The 25,700-nt window shown below is 44.7% G+C and overlaps 1 protein-coding gene across 2 annotated transcripts in view; it reads right to left on the bottom strand.

Moving 5' to 3' along the window:
• The window catches only part of XPNPEP1 (X-prolyl aminopeptidase 1), a 53,700-nt gene that overhangs the window by 8,185 nt on the left and 19,815 nt on the right, over positions 1-25,700 (bottom strand). Inside the window, exons 4-16 of one of the 2 annotated variants that reach the window (XM_012770905.2) lie at positions 18,861-18,924; positions 17,611-17,715; positions 14,415-14,507; positions 13,951-14,094; positions 12,302-12,397; positions 10,107-10,188; positions 8,378-8,588; positions 6,814-6,903; positions 6,161-6,211; positions 4,917-4,975; positions 4,708-4,785; positions 2,702-2,773; positions 930-990 (exon numbers count right to left, since the gene is read on the bottom strand). In XM_012770905.2, the coding sequence (XP_012626359.1) occupies positions 930-990; positions 2,702-2,773; positions 4,708-4,785; positions 4,917-4,975; positions 6,161-6,211; positions 6,814-6,903; positions 8,378-8,588; positions 10,107-10,188; positions 12,302-12,397; positions 13,951-14,094; positions 14,415-14,507; positions 17,611-17,715; positions 18,861-18,924 (1,206 nt within the window). The remainder of the gene's footprint in view (positions 1-929; positions 991-2,701; positions 2,774-4,707; positions 4,786-4,916; positions 4,976-6,160; positions 6,212-6,813; positions 6,904-8,377; positions 8,589-10,106; positions 10,189-12,301; positions 12,398-13,950; positions 14,095-14,414; positions 14,508-17,610; positions 17,716-18,860; positions 18,925-25,700) is intronic. The other variant, XM_076009798.1, reaches the window with a different exon arrangement.

Genomic DNA, 25,700 nt, shown 5'->3' with positions numbered 1-25,700 from the left:
CAGAAGGCTAGGGGCTTGCCAGTAAGGTGCAGGGTCAAGACTAAAACTCCATATCCTCAATCTGATCTGGGGTTCTTTCTACAGCACAAAAAGAGTCACACCAAAGGAATCCCCAACCCAAGTTCCAAACTCTACTAAGGCACGCTAGTGCATGCAAACGGACAAGGCAAGGGACCAAGACCAGGAAATCTGCCCCACTGCATTGCATAAAACCCTTTCCTTGGATACGCTTCCGGAGAGAGCTCCCATGGACAAAGAGGTTCACTCAGGGACTCAATCAGCATTCTCTGAGCAGTGACTATGACCCGAGAACTCGCTGGGCTCAGAGAAATTCACAACCAGCCTGGAAGATGGGCACCTTTATCCCCATTTTCATGGGTGGTGTTTTGTTCAAGGTCACAGAGCTGTTAAACAGCAGAGAAGCTCAGAAGCCAGGTCCCAGAGCGCAGGCACACACCTCTCTACCCCATGGCTCTGTCCTCCCTTTCCATGCCAATCACATCACAAAGTGAACAGGGTCTGTCATTTCAGAGAATCCCTAGACAGTTGAGCCTGTAAATAAGAATGCTGAACTTGAAAACGGCAGGGGAGCAGCTTTCAGAATCAAATCGAGACACTGCTTGTAAAGCATATATTTCACTACCCTAACCCCAACAACATTTCCTGACTCAAAGAAGGCCAGAGCTATTTAAACTTGAACCTGAGCTGCCCTGACCTTAACAGAATGCTTTTAAAATTTCTCCAAATGTCTTACCCTCCCATAATTAAGTAAATGGACTTCATAAAGCAGATAAGCCTGACTCCACACTAATGAGCAATTTTACTATACCACATATAATTTTTACTTCTTTATATAATCCTTTTTTACAAAAGCAAAGTTCTTCTCAAAGAAAGCAGAGGGCCTCTTGCATTTTTCCCCTCCGCCTTACCTTCTCGTAGGCTGTAGGGGTCCCAAAATGCATGGTCCGGGTCACATCTGTGGTTCCATCCCTTTCAAAAAGAAAGAAAAAATTAGTTTTCAGTTGAAATAAGCTTTCAATCAAACATGAGACAGGTGAGGATGTGGAGCAATTAGACCCCTCACAGACTGCTGGTGGGCATGTAAAATGGTACAGCCACTTTGGAAAGCAGTTTGCAGTTCCTTAAAAGGATAAATGTTTAGTCACCATATGACCCAGCAATTCCATTCCTAGGTATATACCCAAGAGAACTGAAAACATACATCTACACAATAACAGGTACATGAATGTTCATATATTCATACTAGACAAAAGGTGGAAACAACCAAATGTCCATCAAGTGATGAATAAACAAAATGGGATGTAGCCATACAATGGAATATTATTTGGTAATAAAAAGGAACGAAGTACTGATACATGCTACAACATGGATGAACCTTGAGGCCATCACACTAAGTGACAGAAGCCAGACACAAGGCCATACATTACATAATTCCATTTATATGGAATGTTCAGACTAGGCAAATCCATAGAGACAGAAATAGGGTAGTGGTTCTCTATGGTGGAGGAAAAGAGGGAGTGACTGCCAATGGGTATGAGGTTTCTTTTTGGGGTGATGAAAATGCTCTAAAATTAACTGTGGTGATGGTTGCACAACTCTGTGAATATAAAAAAAAAATTAACTGTATATTTTAAGTAGGTGAATTATATAGCACATGAATCTTATTTCAATAAAGTTGTTATAAAAAATGAGACAAAGTGTGTATACAACGATGGCTTAATAAAGTGAACTTAGCCCCTGACACATACACTCTTGGTCTACTGTGTAAGGGCTGTTTCATCAGAGACACCATCGCTGGGGTTTGAACAAGACAGAAGAGACCAAAGTAAATAGGAGCCTATTTCTAGCAAAAGAGGGCCAGAATATATAATAACTCCTCTTATCAAGACAGCAAGGGGTTTCCTGGACAGAGACCCTAAAAAATATCGAAACATCCACTTCCTTATAGGCAAAACAAACAAACAAAAAACAATAATTAGAAGTCTAAAGACTAAAAATTTTTTAATTTAAAATTTAAAAAATATATATCCAAGTATATCTCTTCACACACCCTAGCCCACATCCCTAAAAGGATAACTTTCAGAATCCTGCCAAAATTTAGAAGTGAACAAGTTCACACCATTACCAAGCAAGCCCTGTACCCTTAGCCACAGGCAGATATGGTTTCCACCCCTGGGTCCCAAAGCTGGGTGTGGTCACCATGTAATTGGCTAAGCTCATCTAATAATTAGGTCCTCCCTTAGCCACAGTCCCAAATGCCAGGAAAGCGGCAGACAAGAAGAAGGATATCCAGAAATTTGGGGGTAGCCCTCATTTCTCATTCATTCATTCAAAATTAATCCCTTACATACAGGAAGCCGGGCAGGCAGTTTATGGGCTGAGGCAGAAAACTTTCCAATGGTCCCAAAAGTCTGCTTTATTTCAGTTATTTACTGAGTATTTAAACAACTTCCGGCCAAGGACTAAATGTTTCTATCAAACAGTCTTTTGTGGGAACAGAGTCACAACTGGGCTATTTCAACTAGGGGTGAATTAAAGGACAAAACACAAGAGCGATTCCATGCGTGGCCAGCACACAATGTGATTACCAGCTGAGCACTCTCAGCTGGGGCTCAACTCGTCCACCTACTCAACTGCCTAAATCCAGAGGCAAGTTCCACAGCAGTCCCCGTTCACTTACTTGTACTGAGCACCCGAGTCAATGAGGTACACCTCATCCAGGGACAAGGTCCTATTCGTCTCAGGGACTGGCCTAACAAAGTTAACAAAAAATTAATTATTCCACAAATACAAACACTTGGTGAATCTGGGTGGAGGGCATACAAGAGTTCCTTGTACTATTCTTGCAACTTATGTTAAGTCTGAAATTATATCAAAATAAAAAGTTACCCAATAAATCATTTCAATTAATATTAAAAACTTTTCCTATTCAAAAACCCAGTCAATATATCTCCTCAACTAGATAAAGAGCTCAAGAAAAGGAAGAGTAAGACATTTCTTTATGTCTACCTCTGTTTGTGTCTGGAACAAAACAAGTAGTCAAGAGATAACTGTACAAAAATGAGCATGGAGAGAGGCCAAGCTAGAGTCTTGGGAACTGCGATGAGAGCAGCCTGGAGTCATCAGGCCTCACTTGTCTCCGGGAGTCGGGCCCCTGCCTCAACTTCCAGGCCATACTTCTTCAGGGCCCTCCACCACCTGCTTCCCAGACCACCAGACAGGGAGGGGGTGAATGTCTCAATTTGGGAGAAAAACTAAAGGGATTTTGTTGGGGAAAGGAGTGGATCATGACACTCTCAAGCTGGAGTACTTTTGTCAAATGAATATGAGGTGTTTTCAAAAAGTGATCCACTTTCCCCATGCTATTTTCTGGACACCACACCGGGAAATGCCCAAAGAGATGAAGACATCCCAAGTCTCCCCCCTGCAGCTGAAGGGAGGGTGTCCTTCACGTCCAGGTACTAGCCCCTCTCCAGCAATAAAGGCACCAGTTGGCACATGGGCTGAACAACTAAAAAACAATCAGAGCCAGGGCCAGCCTCCAGTGCCCTGCCTCTCAACAGGCCTCCAACAGCCCACAATGAAGAAATGCCAAAAGAGAAGCAAATTTCTCTCCCCTTGAAAAGAAACTGCTTAATGTTTTAATTATATGCAAAATCCCAGGACAGTATCCAGTCAGGAAATTCATCATCTGATCATCTGAGTTAAACATAAGATAAAAAGTGAAATCCTTTTGTTATTTTTATGTTGGAACAGAAATATTAATGTGAGAGAACTGTACTGTCACATCTGTGACTATCTCCCACACACAGCTTCAAAATCTGCCCCCAAACTAAAAATTCTACAAGCACTTATTAAAAAGGGCGTGGGGGGGGGGGGTTGTGCCCACAGAGAGACAGACCAAGTGTTCTTTCCATGACTGTGCATGTCCCAGATGGGAAGCATAAGACCCAATATGCCCAATGCCCAATGCCCAGTGCAAAGAAAAATGGCGTGAGCTGGGCAGAGCTGAGGCTGAAACCCAATGACCAAGCCTAATTATTAATACATCCCCACCAACCCCACAGGGAGCTGCCAGTCCTAAACATACCAATACCCCCACAGTCTCAGTTCACAGTTCAAGGAGGCACCACTCTTATAGATCACAGGTTCTTACAGATCATGTGGTAAAAATCCCCACAGATCAGGATGCCAGGCTTCAAGCCCAGGGGGAGAGGAGAGAGGATACTGGTCATCTCTCTACCCAAAATAAGGAGCCCCGCAACCTCGTGACAAATTTTTCTGGTACAGAGCTGACAGAGCCTGTAAGATATAAGGACTAGGACATTAAGAAGGCTGCTTTTATCAGGAAATAAAAACACTCAAAAATTCCAGTCATCAAGATTCAAGACCTATGAATATAGCTCCTGTAGCTTCAAACAGGAAAGAGGGATATCATCTGACTACGCTGTAGAGAATGCCAGGGCCACACTGCACCTGAGAGGAGCACTGGAAAGGCAGAGGCTTCTGGATTCAGAGAAAACAAGAAATAAGACCTCAGAGGTCTTTTTTCCCTTCATTTTACAGTCTCAACAGACACATGGAGGTGGGCACAGGGGCCTCTGGTAAAATAACGTCTCTGCTCTGCTCAGGCTCCGTGCGGAAGCGACAGCAAAGCCAGGCGGCATGCTCCTCCGCGTGCCTTACGCGTAGTGAATGATGGCGCCGTTGGGTCCCGTACTGGAAATCGTTGGGAAGCTCAGGTCCACAAAGTCCACTTGCTGCCTGCAACAGACAGACACAGAGTGTAGAGCAGCTTAAAGGTTTTACTGTGCCAAATATTTGGGCCCTTCTGGCCTCATCTGACTTGCAAGGGAAGCAGTGGAGGTTTGTGGCTCCCCCAAAGGGATCCTTACCTGCGAAACTCCTCAGCCTTGTCAGCAGCTGAGATCTCAGTCACGCCACCTTTGGGAACCTAGGAGAAAATTGCTTATAAGTCACCTGGAGAGAGAAATCCACGTTGTGCACCATACATGTTAGAGGAGGTCCATGAGAAGCTTACTTTGACCTCAATTTCCATAACCCAACTGTCCAATCTACAGGACACGGCTCAGTCTCACCTTCGATAAGGAAAGATCATCTAAAGGCTCTCACCAAAGCTAACTAAAGTAGAGGTTTTTTATTCATTTACTTTTTCACTCAACTATGTTGCCTTGGTATTTTATTCTAAAACTTCCCAAAACAATGCACCTAAGTTCAAAAATTCAAAAGTGCCCACTCCCAGGAAATCATCCTAAGAAAATCATCATAATGAAATAAAAAAGGTAAATGCAAAGATGTTATTGTGGGATTATTGGTAACAGCAAAAAGTTAAAAAACAACCTAAACATTTGAAAATAGGAAGAATGGGTAAGTAAATCAGTCTAGCCTCTAGATGCAGTTTCCATGTGGATCCTTTTTCAAGGCCTCAAAACACACGGAAAATAGTCACACTATGACTCTAAGTGAATAAAATAAACAAAATACAAAATTATATCTGCACACTGAGAGACATGTAAAAATGTCATTTTTAAAATGACATTTTTAAAATAATTTATACAGATGAACAACAGCCAGAAGGAAACATGGAGAAAAAATATTTACACTGGTAGGAATAAAGATATTTTCTTTTCCCAGTTAAAGAGTTGTTTATATAATACTAAAAGAGAACATGACATTGTTTAATCACAGCAAAAAGAAACCACCCTCTTGTCAACTACAGGGAGTAGAAGGGCAAGAAAGTAATGACTAAGAGTCAATTTAATATGAAAAGTTTTATGGCTTAAAGTTCAAGATGTACACAAGGTTCTTTTTCTTCTAATACAATCAGCTTGCCTATAATAATATTATAAGGGTCATTTTTCCTTATAATGAAACTCTACTTAGTTATGATTCCCTAATCCAAAAAGGATCTACTCTGTTATGGAATTTCTTTCTTCGTCCTTCTTACTATTTTCCACAATTAAAGAATTTTAAAATACACACACCAAATTTCCAAAATGAACTATTAAAATAGAGCCTAAAATTAGATTGAGATCTTAGACCTCATGGTCAACAGGCATGGAGGATGGCACAGTTAGAATCACATGTAGATATTTCCGAATAATTTCTAACAACCAACCTCTTTCTCCAGCCAGTTAAAGAGTTCACAGAGGGCAACGGCATCTTTAACCTGTGCAAACAATAGAGACATTTTTTAAAGTTAATACCGAAAATCAGATGGCCAGATTCAGAGCCTAGCCCTAATGCGACACTGAGAGGGCTGCACCTACAGGGCCACAAACCACCAGCAATCGGGGCTTTGCAGGTGGACATTTCCTGGAAGCCAGTTTGCAGCAATTCCCATTATCAGGGAAAGGGCTCCTCTGGTATTCAGTAGTTCAGGCGTAATCAGGAACAGCTGCCCCAAAGGTATAAACTCCTGCCCTACAGGGACCAAGAAAGACAGGCCCCAAAAGCCATCTCTGGGCCACAATTCTTTCTAAACCCACCCTTTGCCTTAAAACACAATCAGGCCATTTTATGAGGCATCACTATCATCACTATCATCTACACTATCATCATCAATATCTCTTTTTGTGTTGTGTTATTCTTTGTAAAGATCTAACCCATCAAGTCTTTCATTTCATTCTCATTAACTCAGGAAGCCAGGAGGCTGTGGCTCAGAGAGATTCCAACCTTGTGCCAAGATCAAGGCCACAGGAGGTAAGGGGGCAGGAGCCAGGCCTTCTGACCACCTCACATCCCATATTCTGCACCAACTGCTCTACTCACGTGAGCCCGCCTCATGCCTTCCAACTCGGCTGAATTCTTCACAGCTTTGGCGATGCAGATGGGGGTGTAAGGCATACAGCAGCGATTGTCCTAGAGGCAAAGCGCAGTAGGATGGGAAATCAAGCCTGCCCCACCTACCAAGACCAAGGCAACCACCTCTGCTCAGCCAAATGCACTTTAGACAAATCATTTGAAGAGCTCCCACTCGGGACCCACACACAGCTGTCCCCTAGGGATCCAAAGACCTACCCCTTTTGATTGATAACCCTAAGCTTGAGCTCATCCAAAAAGAGTAAGTACATCAAACAAGTTCTCTCTCTTCCATCCTCCGACCCCTCCCCTTAGCTCTTTGAGACTGCTGGCTGCCAGCCATCAGCAAGATATTGCTTTCTAAGCCTCTGTGGTTGTGGTCAGAGTTCAGTAACCACTCAAAGCTTGACCGAAATAACCCCTCTCTTGCTGCACAAAGGAGGCTTTTTCCCCCATCTAGGGATGCACATGACCTGAGGAGGGAGGTCTCCTGCTCGCTCCCCCTTTCCGCTCAGTGATCACATCTCAGCTACTGCTAATGGTCTCATCTTAAAAGGCTGAGAGAAGACCCTTCCCAGTTTAAGAACAAGTTAGAATCTAGTCGTGTAATCTGGCAGGGTGGTGGTGGTCAGCATACCTAGTACCTCCACAGAGCTTCTCAAATTGCTTTCACTGTCTTTACTCTTCTCTCTCTCTCTTTCTCTCTCATACATACCCCTCATGAAACAGGGAAGACAGGAGTGAGCCCTACTTGGGTCAAGTAAAGCTCTGAGCACCTTGCTAGAGGTAACACACAGTGACAGTGGCAGGGGTACCATGGCAAGCCAGGTCTAGAGGGTCAGGCCTGGGCTCCTCCCAGGAAGGATTCCAATCCTGCCTCAGACCCTAACCAAAATGAGGCAACAAGTGTGAGCTGCTTAGCACTGCCCAGCAGGAGCTCAGTAAAGTGCAAAACTGACGCTATCACTTGACCTTTGACACATCCCCAACTCCCCAAGCCTCTCTGGGCCTCAAGTCTTCATAGCTATAAAATGTGGTGGGGGAGGGGATGTATATATGGAGCGTTTCCCAAACCTCAGGTGTTTTCATACCACCTGCACAGCTTTTACCTGAGTTTCCTATACATGGCACCCTAATTTACTTAGTACTTTTCTTTAAATCATCTTTAAATCAACTTAGTTTATTAAACTAAATTTTGTCTTAAATAATTTTTATAGTATCATGGACTCATATGCTGGTTATATTTTTTTCTAGTATACATTAAATTCTGTTAAAACAGATACATTTAGATACATTTAAATAAATCTAAGTATTAATGTGTACCCCTAAAATCATCATTCATGCCACACTCTGGAAAACACAGGACTCAGTGAGCTCTCAGGGGCCTCTGACTCTCAGTACAGCTCCAGCTCTGACCCTACAGCCAGTCTCAGGGAGCTGCCTCAACAGCCTCTGCTTTGATCACATTGCTGCACTATGCCAGAACTGGTTAGGGGTGGCGGGATGTAGGATGGGCCAGAGTGGGGCCACCAACCTTGGGGATAGCCTCGCTCACGGCGTAGCTGGCCTTGTCACTGACCCACACCTTCTCCCTTGGGGAGACGTCAGCACACAGGGTCTTCAGCTCACTCAGGATGGACTTGTAGGGAAGCACCTGGATTCTGTATTCGGCTTCCAAGCCCAAGTCAAGAAGCAGGTGCTCCTTCACACTGGGGGTGTCTATGCGGTCACCATCAATGAAGAGCCTGCAGAGGGGCCAGGTGGGTGACAGAAAAAGGAAGGCACATAAGCGAGAGAGTGAGAACACAGACAGACAGACACAGACACACACGCATCAGGCTTTGTCTGCTGGCAACTAAAACCAAGCAGCTTTTCTCTCCTCCTCACAACTTCCCCAAATCCTGCTCTTCAAACCGTGTTCTCTGTCCCTGTGGGTTGTCATCCCCCACCTGATTCCCCAAGCGACAAACCTGAGCACTGTCCTCCTTGACACCCCCACTTCCCTGCCTTCATTAAGTCCTTGGGAACAACAGGACTAAGGAACCTAATCTCCATATCTGTACAGCTTTATCTCCAGCCTTGCGCAGTCACCACCCGGCCTCAGGCCACCACCATCTCTCCCTTGGATTAGTGCCACAGCCTCCAAGTCTTGTCCCATCCATCCAAGTTTCCACAGTTATAATATTCTTTATAATTTACAAGTCTGACACGTGGTTCCCTCTGAAAAATTCATTCAATCACTCCCGGATGTCCTCAGGACAAGAGCGTAAGCTCTGAACTTGACCCATAAAGCCTTTCTTTCATGTGGCTCCTACTCACCTTCTGGCCTCACATTAGCTTCCAATCACACTGGACTACTTTGGATCCTACCCATGCCATGCTTTCTCCTGCCCAGAGCCTGGAAATGCTGTTCCCTCTACTGGGATCACAGTTTCCCACTCCTCCTCACCCTGCCATTCACCTAGCTAACTCCCATTTATCCTTCATCTCTGCTTCGATATTACTTTCCCCGAGAGTGTCCTCTGACCCCCGAGCCTAGGTCAGGTCCCTCTTACAACACCTGTACTCATCTTGTTGACAAGTTGTCTGTATATGTGCCCAGATCCCTCGGGGAGAGGAGATACTCATCTCCCCATCTCTAACCTGGGACTCCTTCTGTCTCACTCACCCTAGCAGCTAAAGAGACCCCTAGCACATAGCAGGCACTCAATAAATGTGTTGTCCAAATATAGAAAGTCATGCAAATAGAAGGGCAATGACAGGAAGGCCACAAGCAATGCTCTGAAAAGATAACTGACAATTGAACAAAGCATAGTTCAGGGAGTTCTCCCATATTATTTCTGACCTTTGAAATAACTAGGTTTATTTGCATTGTGGACCCAGGATTATGTAACTGAGCCTATATACCCCTTTGCACCAGCTTCTAGAAAACCTGGAATTAAATGTGTAGCCTGAATAAGATCTTGCAGCAGGAATTTTGTGAACAAACCTCATTCCAGCTTGGTCCTAACAGCCTCACCTACTTCTTTTTTCATCTCATAGTACTATAGATACTTTCACAGATTTCAAATCACTTGGGGGGTTAAAGGAGAGGCAGGATATAAATAAACACCTACTATTGATGAAAACGAGAAGGGAAAGAGAACAAAGCAGCACATCAGCAAGTCATCAGGCAGTGACAGGTGGACCAAGACCAGAAAGGGGAGACTGGGGCGCCAAGGCACTGCAGGGAAGGAAGTTCCAGGTGAGAAGCAAACACTCACATGATCGACTCTAGTCCTATGATTGCGTAGGAGAAAAATACCGGATTGTGCTCCACATCTGATCCTCGAAGATTGAAGAGCCCTAAAAAGAAATCAAAGTCCTATCACCTGCCTGACTTGGGATTTTACAGCGTCACCTGTAGCGGGAGGGAAGAACTTTGGCTTGGAGTCCAGCTGCTGTGGAAGGATTCGGTGGCACTGCTCAAAAAAGCAGGGAACCTTACTCCCGGTTCCACCTCTGAGCTGCAATTGCTCATGTCTGCCACACGATGGCACCAGAACTGTTTAGAGAAGGGAGTAAGAGTTATTAGTCAGAAAACATGAGAAATGCCCCACAGACAAAGAGTTCAAATGGTCTGCGTGGTGGTGACCTGCCAGGCCTTGCCACAGACAAACCTCTGTGTACCCCCAAATAAAGAGGAAGGAGACAGCACTCTCTCCCTCCTGAAGCAAGGTAGCCTAGGACAAAAAAACTTAGACCCACCCACAAGGGAGGCCAGACAGGGCCCCCTCTGTAAGGGTCAGTGAGCCCCATCAAGGCGGAGCTTCCCGTCAGAGGCAGAAAGAAAAGGAGTGAGTTAGCAGGGCTGCGGCCCACGAATGAAACTGGAGCCTGGGGCCCACCCACAGGTTTGCTATGGCACCACAGCTGGGTGGGGACCCACTGTCAGCCAGTGTCAGGGGATCTGGTAAGGTCACTAAACGTTTGAGAAACTGGAGGGCCCGGTAAAGGGCACAGCTCTGGTCCCAGAGCTTCCAGCTCCTGAGGGTTTGCTCTCCTGAGGATCAGAGTGCAAAAAGGCCCTGGCATCAAAAGTATAGCCTCTATTTTAAAAGAGCGGTTTCTCAAAGTAAAGTGGTGAAGCAACGTTTTTTACCTACCGTACTAGCACTTTTTATAGACGATAGTATCTGGGGCTGGTTGAGAGTGTGGCAAGATGTGTGTGCTCAAATGCCACCATGCAAGCTTCTGTGCAGGTAAAGGGCAAGATGGGCCCAAAGCCCTACCATACACATACCTGCTAACCCGTAACACTACCCCTAAAAGTCAACCAGAAATAAAAGGAAGAAATTATCAGACATTAAGACTTGGATTTATGAACCAGGATTCTGAAGATAGCATTATAATAAATTGTGGGAAAACTGGAAATAACCCAAAGGTCATCCTTAGGGTTAAGTAAGTTATGGTATAACCACATGTTGTAATATTTAATACTTAAAAAATTATGCTTCTATGTGCTTTAAGTATACTGAAAGATTGAAAAAAGGCTACAAAATGTATATAATATTAACATATTACTTCTGGGTAATAGAATTATAGGTGATTTTTTTTTTTCTTCTTTCTACTTTCTCTTCATTTGCCAGGTTTTCCATAATGGGAATGTGTTCTTGTTATAATCAAACTGAGAAACTACTTTTATATGTTTTTTTCTCTAATATTCAGGTTATTAAGTTAATTAGGGATATAAGTCACTGATACCTTTAACAAAGTCTTGGGGATAGAAGAGATGAGAAGGGGACTGAAGAGCTAGGACACCATGTAGCAGGGTCTCTTTCTCTAGTGAGAAAGCAACAAGACAAAGCAGTGCCTCTTCTCAATTGCCCTAGCTCAAATCCACCCAGAAAACAGGAGACAAGACAGGATGATTCAACCAGATTTTTTCAGGTTCTAGAAGATGAGAGAAGGTACTAAACAATTGCATAAGGGTGATTATTGTAGAGAAACTGCTACAGTATCAAAGGGCTTGGCAAGGAACTTTTAGTTCCTGAGTTTTCTGAGGTAGAAATGTTTCCAAAATATTCTCGCTGCAAAGACCTTGGGAAATTATAGGAAAAGTATAAAGGAAAAAATATCTCCTACGATCCCACTTTTAAACCTAGAGAGAGGCTACCAGACATGAAATGTTCTTTAGAGGTGCCACCGTCCTGAGACTGGCCAGAGCTAGATGTCACTCTTGGATTCAACATGAGTCTCTGGCTATAACACTGCCCTGGGCAAGGCTACACTCCCTTCTCTTACTCCCTGTAATTCTTTCTCCTTCATCCTAATTGGCATCTCCTATACTCACTTGTTGACATAGTCTTTTGCTTATTCCCTGGCCACTCAGAAAGCTGAATGGCAGGAAGACACGGATTTCCAGAGACCCAAAGAGGAGATCGGGTAACACGCCCAACAGTGACACCAGAGCACTCACATGCAATCTCATCCAGAGCAGTGACCACAAACCACATGACACTCCTCTCAGCCATTTTCAATCGAAGGTCTGCAACCTTTTCCTTCCAGGAGATGCCTGCAAGAGACAAATGTGCTTGTGACTCCAGCCCTGGTCCCAGGAAGCCACAGAAGCCAAATGAAAGAACCCATCCCAAACATTCTTAACCAGCACCAGACCTTACAGGGTGCACATTGCTTGCACAGATAGGAGACCTAGATTCAAGCCCTATACATAAGAAGTGTGACTCTGGCTCAAGCCACCTGTCATGAGCCCTGATTGCCTTACCAGCAAAATTAATACATTTATTCATCCCACAAATGCCTACAGAGCATCCAGACTTGCCAGTATAGGTATGTGCCAGGCACTAGACCTAGTCCCTGTCCTCATGGGGGCTTACAATGGGGCTAGAAGAGAAGACAATTAAATTAATCAATTACACTAGTCTAAGTATTGATACGACAGGGGACACACAGGAAGAAATGTGAACACAGCACCCAGCAGAGAAAACTCACTCAGTTTCACAGGTCAAAGGAATAGCACCCACCACTTATCATGCATGTGGCCGCAAGACTCACCTATGCTAACACCCAGGAATTCCCTACGATCCGACTCACTGTGACTACCACTTCCAAATCACACCACCCTGTCAGACATGGCCAAGGCCTCCCTGCTGCTCCTCAGAATGAAGCAGCGGCCCTGGAAGTGGAAGAGCTCATCCCACAATAGCAGCATTTGTAACTCAGGTAACAGCCACCTGTAAACCAGGTAGGCATCTGTCTTACCCACCCAGCACCTGGCATAGTGTCCTGCACAGAGTAGGCCCTCAAATGTTTGCTGAATAAAAGTTTTACAACATTTGCTCTCCCTACAAGCCATAGCTCAGAGTTGCTGCTTCAGTGAAAAAAAATTCAAACCACACTGATGGAAAATATTTAGCTGACCCTGGGCCACTCACTGGACCCATCCTCCCCAACCTGCAATGCCCTCCTGTGAGGGCGGCACCCAGGAAAGCAAGCTGGGGGCTGCCCCTGCACCAAGGGCTGCTTTGAAGATCAGCTCGGGAATGCTGTTTAAAACTTGGCCCAGAGTCTGGGCTGTCATGCTTTCTTCCCAGGACCCCTCTGGGCAATCTGCCTACATTCCACAGCCATCCCCCATCCACCTCTGTTTCTTCAGCAAGGCGCCCTCCCCTGCAGCCCCACCTCCCAAGCCGCTCCCCCTGCCCTGTCACTGCTTCATAAATCACACAACCGCTCACAGAGCATGCTCCTCACCCAGCACTGTCACACAGGCCACAGAAACACACCCACACCCCAAAGCTTTTAAAGCAGAAAGCACAAGATGGAGGCTGAGGGCGCTTGGAAGGTAAACCTACAAATGCTAACAGCACCCAAAAAGCCACCCAGAAGAGCTCTGCAAAATAAATTAAGCCAAAGTAAGTGGCAAGTAGGTGGCAACAGTGGAAACAAACAAAGCTCCTGATTCCTCATGAGTCCCACTGGGCCAACGTGGGGCAAAATCCTCCCAGCAGCTCAAACGTGACTTGCATTTAGAGGACTAGTTTGGAGACCAAACCAAGAGGTGGGGGACGACAGCTGGGACCCGTTGGGCGCTCCCGTGGCTCTGACCTGCGTAATCCAGGCCCAGTGTGAGGAGGGGCTTGCACGGGCGCTCAGGACGGTCCGTCCAGATCTTGTCAACAAGGTTCTCCTTGACAGGAATGAGGTGGTGGCCAGCGCTTCTCAGAACCTTGGCCATCTTCTTCCAGTAATCTGAAGAGACACACACGTAGCCCAGCCATGAACGAAACACCCATTTCAGCTGAGGCAGGCAGCAGGGCCTAGAGAGCCCAGCACCTTCTGAAAGATGATCCTCCCGTAGCCCAGAGCTGCATGTGCACAACGAGGAACAGTAAAAGGACATCTTCACCAACAGCCTTCCTCTGCCTCTATCCCACAATTCTTCTCTTCACCTTGTCTCAATCATGACATCGAGTTATGCTGAGCCCCCAAATGCTCCATATCCCACAAGGACGGAGAGGAATCTAGAAGCTACTTCCATACCCAAGCAGGAAGAGACCAAGCTCACTCACCTGTAGGAATGATCATTGGGTCCACACCAACCCTGGATCCTTCAGGAAGCACACTCACCAGCCAGTCTTCCTGAGTTGGTGTGTCCTTCAGACCTATAGAGGGAAGAACTGGTAAGAGACAATTCCCAGTGGGCCCACGCTCATCATCCCACTCAGAAGGATGCAATTCACTGACATCATGATAGCAGGGTCTTTATTAAGCATCTTCTTTAAGGTGGATTGGCAGGACTTGGAAAATCTGAACCTCCCTTAATCCTGGAAGGCTACAGAAAGGGGAAAAAGTGTAAGTTGATGTGTAAGAAAAGCCTAAGGCAAGGGTGAGAATGAAGGGGGCAAGGGGGAGAAATGCATGATTTTCACTTAACTCCTAGTAAAAACATTATCCCAGGAATCACCATAACATAGGTACATGGTGCCATCCCAAAGTGATCACTTCCCACTACTGGTCACTTGACGAGAGCCTGGGTGGTGATCTGGTGAAGTCTGGGTGCTGGGAGCCTTCCTGACATCACACACCAGGTAGGCAACAACATGCACCAAGGCCTGCCTCTCCTCTGCAAGGGGCCCACAACTGGCCACTGATTGGAAGGCTCACGTCTCAACAGCACAAGTCTCAACAACAAAGAAATCTTTCCAAAGACTATAAGAGGGACACATGAGAACTTGCCGTTGTCTTTAAAATGCCTCCCTGGGCTTCCCAACTCCCAAGATCAGACAGCCCTTCTGAGATACTAGTCACAGTACACTAAATGAGCTTCCAGAAAAAAACTAAGATTATTTTATAGTCCAGTTTTTCTATAATCTAAGCCAGTATCTTCTATATCTAGCCAATATCTTTGGAAAGTATACTTTTTTAACCAATTACATTTTTGTTAAACATTTAACATCTTGGGTTCAGGCGTGGTGGCTCATGCCTATAATCCTAGAATTTTGTGAGGCTAAGGTGGGAGAATCACTTGAGGCCAGGAGTTTGAGACCAGCCTGAGCAACATAGCAAGACCCCATCTCTACAAAAAATAGAAAAATTAGCTTGGCATGGTGTCATGCACCTGTAGCCCTAGCTACTCTGGAAGCTGAGGTAGGAGGATCACTTGAGCCCAGGAGTTTGAGGTTGCTGTGAGCTAGGACAGCACCACTGCACTCTAGCCCAGGCAACAGAGTAAGACCCTCAAAAAAAAAAAACAAAAAATTAACATCTTGGCAAAATATTGTACATTTAGAGTAAAAGTCCACATATTCTAAAACAGTACTTATCCTTACTATTTTCTCTACCAACTACTGCTATAACCACACAACCACAGAAGGGAAGTTCAAAGGTTTATAAGGAAATGAGCTCATGAGTACCAGTTCTAAAAAACTACCTAGAAGCTGGCACTGAATTTTATTTTGCTATTTAATACTTTCTTATTTTTTTACAAACCACTAAAAACAAGCCACTTATTAATGAAATGTCTCTGAGTGTCCCTAGTGTAACTTTCACAGGATGAAAATATGTCATTCCCTAGCAGACAGATCTTTGGCAAAACCCCAGGGGTGAAGCACTCATTGGCCAACCAACCCACCAGAATCTCCCTACTCAGGAGACTCACCTGAGGAAATCAGAGAGGGGCTTGGGAGGGAGAAGGACTTCACCCCCCCACACCCCTTTCTGCCTGCTTTAAGGAACAGGCAGACAGTATTCGCTCCTCTGACATTCTAACCCCCAAAGTGCAAAAAGACCTAACAGCTTGAATCTTTGGGCCCCAAAGAGAGACACCCACACCCCAAGGATATACTTACTGATCCACTAGGTATAAAAAGAAAGTATTAGAACTTCTATTTGTATTTATTTTTCTAAAAATTTAAGAAATTTGGTTTTGGTAATATTTAGAATACAAATAGACAATAGCACATATGAACATACATGTATGTTGAGGGTGCTGGACCCCATTAACAGAGGCATACAATCAAAAAACTGTAAAGGTCACTAGCCTCTACGTTTACAACAGCCTCGAATGCCTGCCTGTGTGTGTGTGTGTGTGTATGAGAGAGAGAGAGAGAGAGACAGAGACAGAGAGAGGGAGAGAGAGAGAGAAGGGAGAAATAAAATACGGCAACAATCTACAGATTTGGTGTTTTTATATTTTGGAAAAGATTTTTGAGAAATAAAAATTTTAAATTATCCCACTGTCAGAACAAAAATGTTCCTAGTCCCTCCTTAAGACAAACAGCACGTATATATGTATATGGAGAGTGAATGGCACACATACATGAGTGCACACACCCCCTCAGTCGGCTAGCTGCCTGGGTCTCAGTGTCATGGCCCAGCCTTCTGGTTCCCTGTACTATGAATCTGGTGACAACTTCCTTTCCTTGTTACTTCCTACAACAAATAAGAAACATCAACTATTTCTCTTTCTTACTCAGTCCTAGTATCACCCCTTTTTCTCCTTCCCTATCATCTGTTCCTCAAATTCAAAATTCAGAAGGAAGACATTTTATACAACTACTAAAACTATGTTCCTAAAGCCTATTTTAATGACAAGAAAAAATACACATGGCATGAAATTAAATGAAAAGGCAGAGTACACACACACTTACTATTCAATAAACACTGAGCAATACATACACTTTCCATATATTACTTCTTTAATCCTCACCACTCTATGCAGGACTTACTATGATTAACCCATTTTATAAATGAGGAAACTAAAGCATGGCAAGTGAAGTCACTAGCCCAAGAAAGTTCCAGACCCAAGCTCTTGCCCTACATACTGCTCTTCTCCAAAGTTGAGCTGCCAGAAACAAATCCAGGATCCCCAAAGACAACCCCAGAGGGAGAACTTTCTAGTTTCTGTTGCCAGCAGTCCCTTACCTTTCTCTCACCCTGAATCATGAGGCAGCAAAAAGCAGCAGAAAGGTTCCCAGTGCCCAAGTGAAACATACGGCAAGCTATGTGACTTGCAGCCAATCACTTATCCTCTCTGGCCTCAGTTTCCCCTCAGTAAAACAAATATCTTGAACCAAGATCCTCCAAAATTGAATGAGCATTGGTATATATGTACAGGTATACCATTTTCTTGGTTTTGCATTCTCAAAAAGGTCTATGATCACATAAAAGGATTAAGATCCAGGAGTCCTGAGGATCTCTAGGGTCCTCTAGGGTCCCTGCCCAGACCGGGCTAACTAAATTTGGGCCGGCTATGCCTCTACCCACCCATCTTCATGAGTGTCCAGTTGCTGTCCATCTGCTTGGCAGCCTGAAGAAAGTAGCGCCCGTCAGTCCACATGGCCGCATGCTCTTCTGTGATGATGGCTGTGCCTAGATCAGGGGGCAAAGAGAAAGGTTTCTGACAACTGCCCAGAAGCTGCAGAGAATGGCAGCAGGCCAGGGAGGGCAGTGAGAGGCACCAGCTCCCAGTGGGGTAGATGGGTCCTCAACTCCAGGGACACCTCCAGGCAAGAAAATATGACGCCCCTGAGAACTGTGAATCAAGCTTTAAAAGAAACAGTCCTGAGACCCAGGCTGCCTGGCACTGGTCCCTGCACAGGAAGGACCCCATTTGTACAGTACAAGTCAAGGCCAGCAGAACAGAGGACTGTGGACCCATGGCCAAAGTGGTCTCATAATCAACAAGACAGAGGTAGGCATGGTTCCTACTCAGTGATCACAGCCATTCCTCTGCCCCACCAAACACCCCAAAGGAGCAATTTCACCTTTCCTGGAGAGAGACCAAGTGGACCCTGTGAGTGTTCCTGCGCCTACCTGTATCTGCCCTCAGCTCCCACAGCCCTGGCAGACCTTTGGGCTTTCCGCAGGGGTGTCAGCCAAAGCCAATCCTAACATGCCAACCAATACAAATACTTACGCCAAAGGAAGCAGAGTGCAAACCGCGAGGGGAGAGGAGCTCCCATCTAGCCTAGCTTGCTTAAGGGATGGACACCTGAAGGGGGAAACCCACTCTAAAACTCAGGGGCACAACCGTTCTGGGAAAGCTATGGAAGGACATCAGTGTGGCTCAACAGTAACCTTTGTTTTTTAAGCCAAAAGTGAAAATTGACAAAGCAAAAGCCAAGTGCTTGCAGAATTATTCACGACCGATAAGCTAAGGTAGGAGGTTCTGGGATGCTACTAACGTGTGTTTTCTTATTTGGGGTGCCAATTAAACAGGTATATTTAGTTTAATTGATGCAAATTTTTGTATGTACATTATATTTAAGAAAAAGTTCAAAAACTTTTTAAAATAAAAATTATTAAAATTTTGAAAGCAAAGCATCACTAAAAGATGACCTTGGGGAGCTGGGAAGGCTGGGAACCCACATCTTTCAGCAGAGGCTCAATGAGAAACATCTGGTTTGCTTTTTTTTTTTTTTTTTTAATTCTGTATCACAGGCTGAAACTTGGTTCAGTTATTTTTAGGAGGCAAACAAAGGTACAGCAAGAACAGAGAGAATTTAGTGACTCACCCGCAGAGCCATCGAATCCAGAGACAAAGGCCCGCCGACAGTCACACGGTGCAATATACTCACTCTGGTAAACAAAGATGACAACAAATTGGACCTCAATCAGTTGTGAGCTCACTGCTTTCCCCATGCTTAGCCCTGTGCTAGGCCCAGGGGGATCACAAAGGTTGGGGAATCCTTGGCATATTACCTCAAGGAACTAACAGCCTAGCTGAAAACAAAAAATTAGCACATACTGCAGAATACTCTAATTAATTTCTTTATTAATTTATTAATTAATTAATCAATAGCCTCCCTTCCTTGCCACTGACATTTAGGCATCTGTTATTTTTCTGAAAAGTAAGTCTGAATTTCTGTTTTAAGCACCAATAATTCCGACTTAAGTCTCTGTAGACATTGGCTTGTTTCTGAACTTCCTGTTTATGTCCCCCTCCAGGGCAGCATCACCAATCTCTCCCACGCAGACCCTGTCCTTTCCTGTTAGGGAGTAAGAGGAAATACTTCCTCCAACCCAAGAGGCTTCAGCAAAATAAAACATATCTAAAACCAGGTCCTTCCCAGCTGATAATCCCCTTGTTTCTGAATGGAAGGAGGTTAGGAAGTAAAGGAAGAAAAAGGTTTTCATGCCTGGGCCGAGGATACAAGCTGGGGTGTACAACTTCTGTTAATAGCCAGTGAGGCCCAGAGAGTTTAAGTAACTTGCCCAAAGTCACACAGCTAGTTAAGTAGCAGAAACAGGATTCAAAACTAGGCAGTCAGCTCCAGAGCCTGTACTCTGAAGCCCTGTGCCAGGGTACTCCACATGACACAGTATCTCTCATCCTTATAATGACTCTCCCAGATAAGACCAACAGCAAATGAGAAAACTAAAGTTTTCAAAGAGAGAATCTTTAAGTAACTTGCCCACTGACAGGTTAATAGCAGGCCAGAATCCAAAGCCAGGTCTGCTTCGGTACAGCACTGCTGCTCCTTCTATAGTTAGCAGGTTTCTCTCGAGCCAAAGGACCTGGCAGGGTTAAGAATGCTTAGGGTGGGAAATGGGGCTGCTGGCCAGATCCCAAGGCATTTTTAGGATAGCCCATATGCCATAGGGGGAAAAGGAGCCCATGTTCCACTCCTGCACATGCATGAGACCTGCCCCTTTCACCAAGGCAGCCTCAACTCAGCCACAGGGCCACCCTCCAGGGAGACTCAGGAAGGGCCAGCAGGGAGAACCACAATGGCAGGATGAGGGAGCTCTGGGCCACACTGCCCTCTAACCCAGGCCCAGCTGTTTGGTCTGCAACAAGTCCTGTCACCTCTGTCAGCCTCATTTCTTTATCTCTAAAACAGGTCATTTCAGATTGCTAAATGCAACAGAATGTTTTATTCCTAAAACATAAAGGAATATTCAGCAGACTGCCTAAGGAAATAAAAAGAAATGGTCACCAGCATCATTTATGAACTTCAGAATCCTCATTTGTTTATTAACCCAGTAATCATTAGAGATGAGACTTTTTTAAAAAGCAGAATTGGGATGGAGGCGGCAGTTGGAGGGGGGGGGCTGTCCCACCCCTCTCCTTGGACTCTTGTGAGGAACAGTGAGTTAACGTTTTAAAAACCTCACCAGAAACTTGAAAGTGCTGCGCATATGCAATGGAAGAGATATTATTAATCTCTTCTTCCTGAACAGCAAAAAAAGCATCTAAGGGGCTGGGAAAACTAAGTTAACAAAAATAACTCATGCTAAAAATCACTGTGCACAACAGCGTTACACAGCAAGGACACTCTCAACCAACAACATGGTTCCATGGGCTTGGGGCTCTCCTACCCATGGCACAGAGCAAGGATGCTGGCAAAATCGCAGTCCTGATCTCGGCCCAGCAGGGCTCTTCCACTCAGGGACACAGTCCTCTAGGGATGCCCCACCCCTCTCTGGGCAAGCCTGGAAGGAGAGACAAGGGATACACAGGGTTTATCTAGAGTGTTCCATTGGCAACAGCAGGGAAAGGGTTCCTCCAAAGAGAGGTGAAATTACAGCAGATGGACATGTTTAGTTTGGGATTGAGATGAGGTCTTGAGTAAGAACATCCAAACATGACCTAAGTGATCAACATGCCAGAAAGATATTGCTGAGTGAGACTGGCCACAGCCTCACCTCCACACTGACAGCCTATGCAGAGACGCACGAGACAAGCCCTAGGCATGGGCCTGCCACTTCTTTCCCCACCCATGAAGCTGGCAATGCCCAAGGACATTCTCCTCAGAGCAAAGCATAGGGCCTAAAATAAGCCACAGCTGTAGCACGCTAGGAAAAAGGGAGAAAAAAGCAGCACAGCTGTTGGCTTTTTCTCCAAAACCACCCACTTCTCTCCATGTCTAATAACAACACTCAGTCCAAGCCTCCATCATCTCTACCTGGACCACTGCCCCTCCAATCTACTCTGCACACACACTCGGAGTGAGCTTTTCAAAATGTGTGTATATGTTAATATACGATCATGTTAGCAAGCTCCTTAATACCCTCTGATGGCTTCCTGTCATATTTAAGATAAAATCCAAACCATAGCCCGGTCCCCATGGCACCACCTGATCGAACCTGCTATCCTCTAGAGCCCTCCTCCCACTCTCGATGCTCCAGCCACACTGGCTGCCTTTCTGCTCTTCACATACCCTGAGCTCGTTCCTGCCTCAGGGCCTTTGCACATGCTCTTCCTTGTGCCTATAAAAGTCTCTCTCACCCTCTCTGATCATGGCATGGCTAGCTCCTTCTCACCATTACATTTCAAATCAACTGTCAACTCCAGAGAGGCCTGCCATCCACTACCCAGCTAAAATGGCCACCCAGCCACTTTTAACTCTCTGCATAGCACATTTTCTAGATGTTTCTCTTAAAGAAATTTTCATATTTGTATTGTATTTTTCTTCCTCCCCACCCCCTAAGAATATAAGTTCCATGAGATCAAAGTGCTTGCCTTATTTGTCACTGTCCCTGTACAGTGACAGGGACACTGTACTGTCCCTGTACAGCAAAGGTGACACAAAGTAGGTCCTCAACTAACATCTGCATTAAAAATGAACAAGCAGAAGGAGATATGGACCTTTTCCCTTCCACCCAGTTAAAACTTCAACCGTCTCTATGAAGGTGGAAGAAGGGGCCTGAGCCAAGGAATGCAGGTGGCCACCAGGAGCTGGAAAAGGCAAGGAAAGGGATTCTCCTCTGGAGCCTCTAAAAGTGACATAGCCCTGCTGACCCATTACAGACTTCAGCCCTCCAGAACCATAAGATAATAAATTTGTTTTAAGCTGCTACGCCTCTGGAAATTTGTCACAGCAGTGATAGGAAACTTGCACATTTCCTAATAGAGAAAAGATCACAAGGGATCTTTTAAGTGGGGTTTCAAATTCAGATACCTCGGGGTACAGGCAGGTGAGGCAAACAAAGAAACCAGGACAAGGGGTGTCCTTTCTAAAGACAGCAGCTCTTACTCAGCTCTGATTTCCATCATGCTGGAAAGCAGGCCACATGTTGCCAATCTCCAATATTTCAGAAGAAGCTAGAAATATATGTGTTCATGAGAAATGACGTGTGTTCATGAGAAATGGCTATCTGTCCACAGGAAGTACCAGAGGTCGGATTGTGAATGGAGAATGCTCACTTTAGAGGGTTGAGGTGTGACATAAAGCAATTAGCACATGCTAAACACCTGATGGACTGCAGCACTTATTACTATGCACCAGACAACAAGCTACAGTTTATAGAAAACATAAGAAATTATCATCTCAGAGTAGACAATACAGCCAGCAAAATAAGACAGATACTACAGGAAATTAGCACTAATAAACAGCCACATAAACTATGCTGAATAGGCAGTATGGTATTTGCTATAAAGGACTCTCACATCTGTCTTAAACCCATCAGGCCAAACTCAGAGGTTTGACTCAGGCCACCAAGGACAGGTGAGGAGGAAAAGGACAATCCAGGTAGGGAAAGGTGGGAGAAGGTCCATAAGCAAGAGGCAAGAGGTCTGTGGGGAGGTACAGAGTCAATCAGCCTAATGGCAGGAGCAGGAAGTTCAAGGGAGTGGCTACAGAGATTTCTGGAAAAGCAGTCTGAAGACAAATGGTCCAATACCTCAGACTTCACATTAAGAGACTTGAACTTTATCCTGCAAGTTCTAGAAAGACACTAAAAGTTGAAGGGAGGGTGGTGACATGACCACAGCTAGTCAACATGGCCACATGCAGATGGAAACGAGCAAGAGAGGCTGATGGCTGACTGCCAAGATAAACATGGCTAAAGTTACTACAGCCCACGCAGGGATGACATCTTTCCCCCTCCCTGACCCTCCACTCCCATAAACCTGGAGCCTTGGCACAGTGCCTCAAGCATATCAGGTTCTCAGCAGAAATGAAACTGAATTAGTAAACAGCTATCTATTCACAGGAAGTACCAGAGGTTAGATTGTGAACAGAGACATGGGCTCCTTATTCCCAAATACTAAGGTAACTGCCAGTCTCGGGCATTTTTTATTCTCTCCTAAATAAAACCAAGTCAAGATATATGGAGAAAACAGCTGTCCAAAGATTCATGCTCCTCCCTTAATGTAGAAGAGTAGCTAGAAAGTGGCTGGAAATGAAGATTTCCCAGGTCCCCTTGCTTCACAGTGGGGTCACATGACTAGTTCTCACCAAGAGAATGTGGGTGGGAAGCCCTGGGTCAGGGCTGTTAGGAATGAGTGTGCCCTCTCCATTCTCCTTCCCCTTCCATCAGCTGGAATGGTGACACACAAGATGAAAAAAGCCTGGATCCCTGAATCACTTTTCTTCCAGGTAGAAGAAAGTCTCCCACCAACCAGGAACACTAGCTATGCACTGCTACATGAACAAGAATTAAGAAGTAAGCCTTCACAGTACCAGGCCATTGAAACCTTGAGATGGGTTACCACAGCTAGCATTACTCTAATTAACACAACAGATAAAATCACTCTGGGATAAAAATCACTACCCCTCACCCCGGGAGAAAGCCTGTTTAAGAAAACAAAACAAAACAGGAAGCTGACTCCAGGAGGAATGGAGTAGGGTCCAAAGAGTTTAGGAAAATCTGATTCATGACTTCCAGAAAGTCATAAGAAAAGCCAAAAACTCACATTGGCAGAATCAGCCCCTGACAAAACAGCAACCTTTAACTAGACCAAGACCAAGAGAGTACCAGACAGGGGTCGCACAGATGGGAAGGATGATTTTTCTAACAGGCAGTGCTGGCACAGCTCTGGCCCCAACCCATGATTCCCCTGGTGTGAAGCAATGGTACCCACAAACCCCAATGTTTGACTTAGATGGTAATGAAAGCATCCAGATTGCCAGAAAGAATGGGCAATTCCTCACTGTAAAAGCTCCACTGAGCCCAAACTCATTAATACCGCAACCCTGTTCTGAGTTGAAAATGAAGAAACCCTTAGAGTTGCAAAGCACTGAAAGAAGCAGACCACTGGAGTGCCAAGTCCTTGTGCAATTATGTATTTGAGGTACATTTTCTCTCTAGCAGGGAACAGCGTGTGGGTGTGTGTATCTGTGTTTTGGAAAGTACACAAAGGACAGAATTCAAGATTCCCCTTCTCTTCTCAACACCCTCCCTTCTCCACCCATTGGAAAAATTCCATCAACCCTGAATCCAGCCTGGAAATGAAACAATTAGGAACAAGAGCCGCAGAGAACAGCAGCCTCTCTATTACTGAGGAGGCTGCCATGGCAGGTCACACACAAAGCCAACCCTTCCTCCTTGTTCTCACAGGCCGGCAAGGACCCAGGGTCCCACTTAATAGAGTCACCACAACTGTGGCCTTCCTCTCCATAGGAACTGAAACAAGGAACCCATTTCTTTCTGTTGATGGCACCAAAACACTCTCAGGCTGCAAACTTCCCATCTCTCTGCCACCTGCCTGCAAGGTCCACACTTAATCTCAGTTCTACTACTTCTCCTCCAAATCTTTCCCCTCTTCTCCTCCCCTAATGCCAGCACCCAAGCCCAGGCCCTCTTTACCCCAACTCTGGGATCCTGCAAAGGCCTTCTAACAGGTTTCTCATTTCCAGTGTCTCCCTTCTCCATCCACACTAAACACTACTCCCTCTTATCATGTCACTCTCTTGCTCAAAGACCCTTAATGGGTCCCTACTATCTAATGAAAACCTAAACTCTTAACTCTGGTTATAGGTAATTCATGGGTGGCATTTTTCTTTCTTCTTCAAACTTATCATTATGCATGATGTCCTACTTCCAGATTTGCTTATGGTATTTCTTGTACATCTCTCCCTATTTCTATGTATCCAAAGTCTACCTGTCCATGTTCCAATTTAAATGCCACTTCCTCCATGAAGCCTACCTTGATCCTGCAGGCTTAGTCCTTCTCACCTACCACTTCAGTCCACACTTTATATAAACTTGTGCTGTCCATTATTAGCCACCCACCACATGTGGCTACTGAGCACTTGAAATGTGGCTAATGTGACTAAGAAACAGAACATTTAATTTTATTTCACTTTAATTAAGTTAAACATAAATTTAAAAACTGATACTCAAAATTCAGTTATTAGAAAACTGTTAAGTATGTTTAGAACAACTTGGGTACATGAGTTCACTTTTTCAATTATAAATTTTATGAAATCCAAATATAGATCAAATATAGATCAAATTTTCCAATGAAAATTTCACATTCAAACTGAGATATTTTATAAATGTAAGATACATACAATATTTCATCTTAGTATGAGAAAAAGGAATGTAAAGGATCTTATTAATAATTTTTACTTTAATATGTTAAAATAATGTTTTAGACATTAGGTTAATTAAATATATTATTAAAA

Source organism: Microcebus murinus, chromosome 14 (assembly GCF_040939455.1).
Source record: "Microcebus murinus isolate Inina chromosome 14, M.murinus_Inina_mat1.0, whole genome shotgun sequence".
Classification (NCBI taxonomy): domain Eukaryota; kingdom Metazoa; phylum Chordata; class Mammalia; order Primates; family Cheirogaleidae; genus Microcebus; species Microcebus murinus.
The sequence above is the reverse complement of the archived record's forward strand: the minus strand, read 5'-3'. Positions and strand labels throughout refer to the sequence as shown.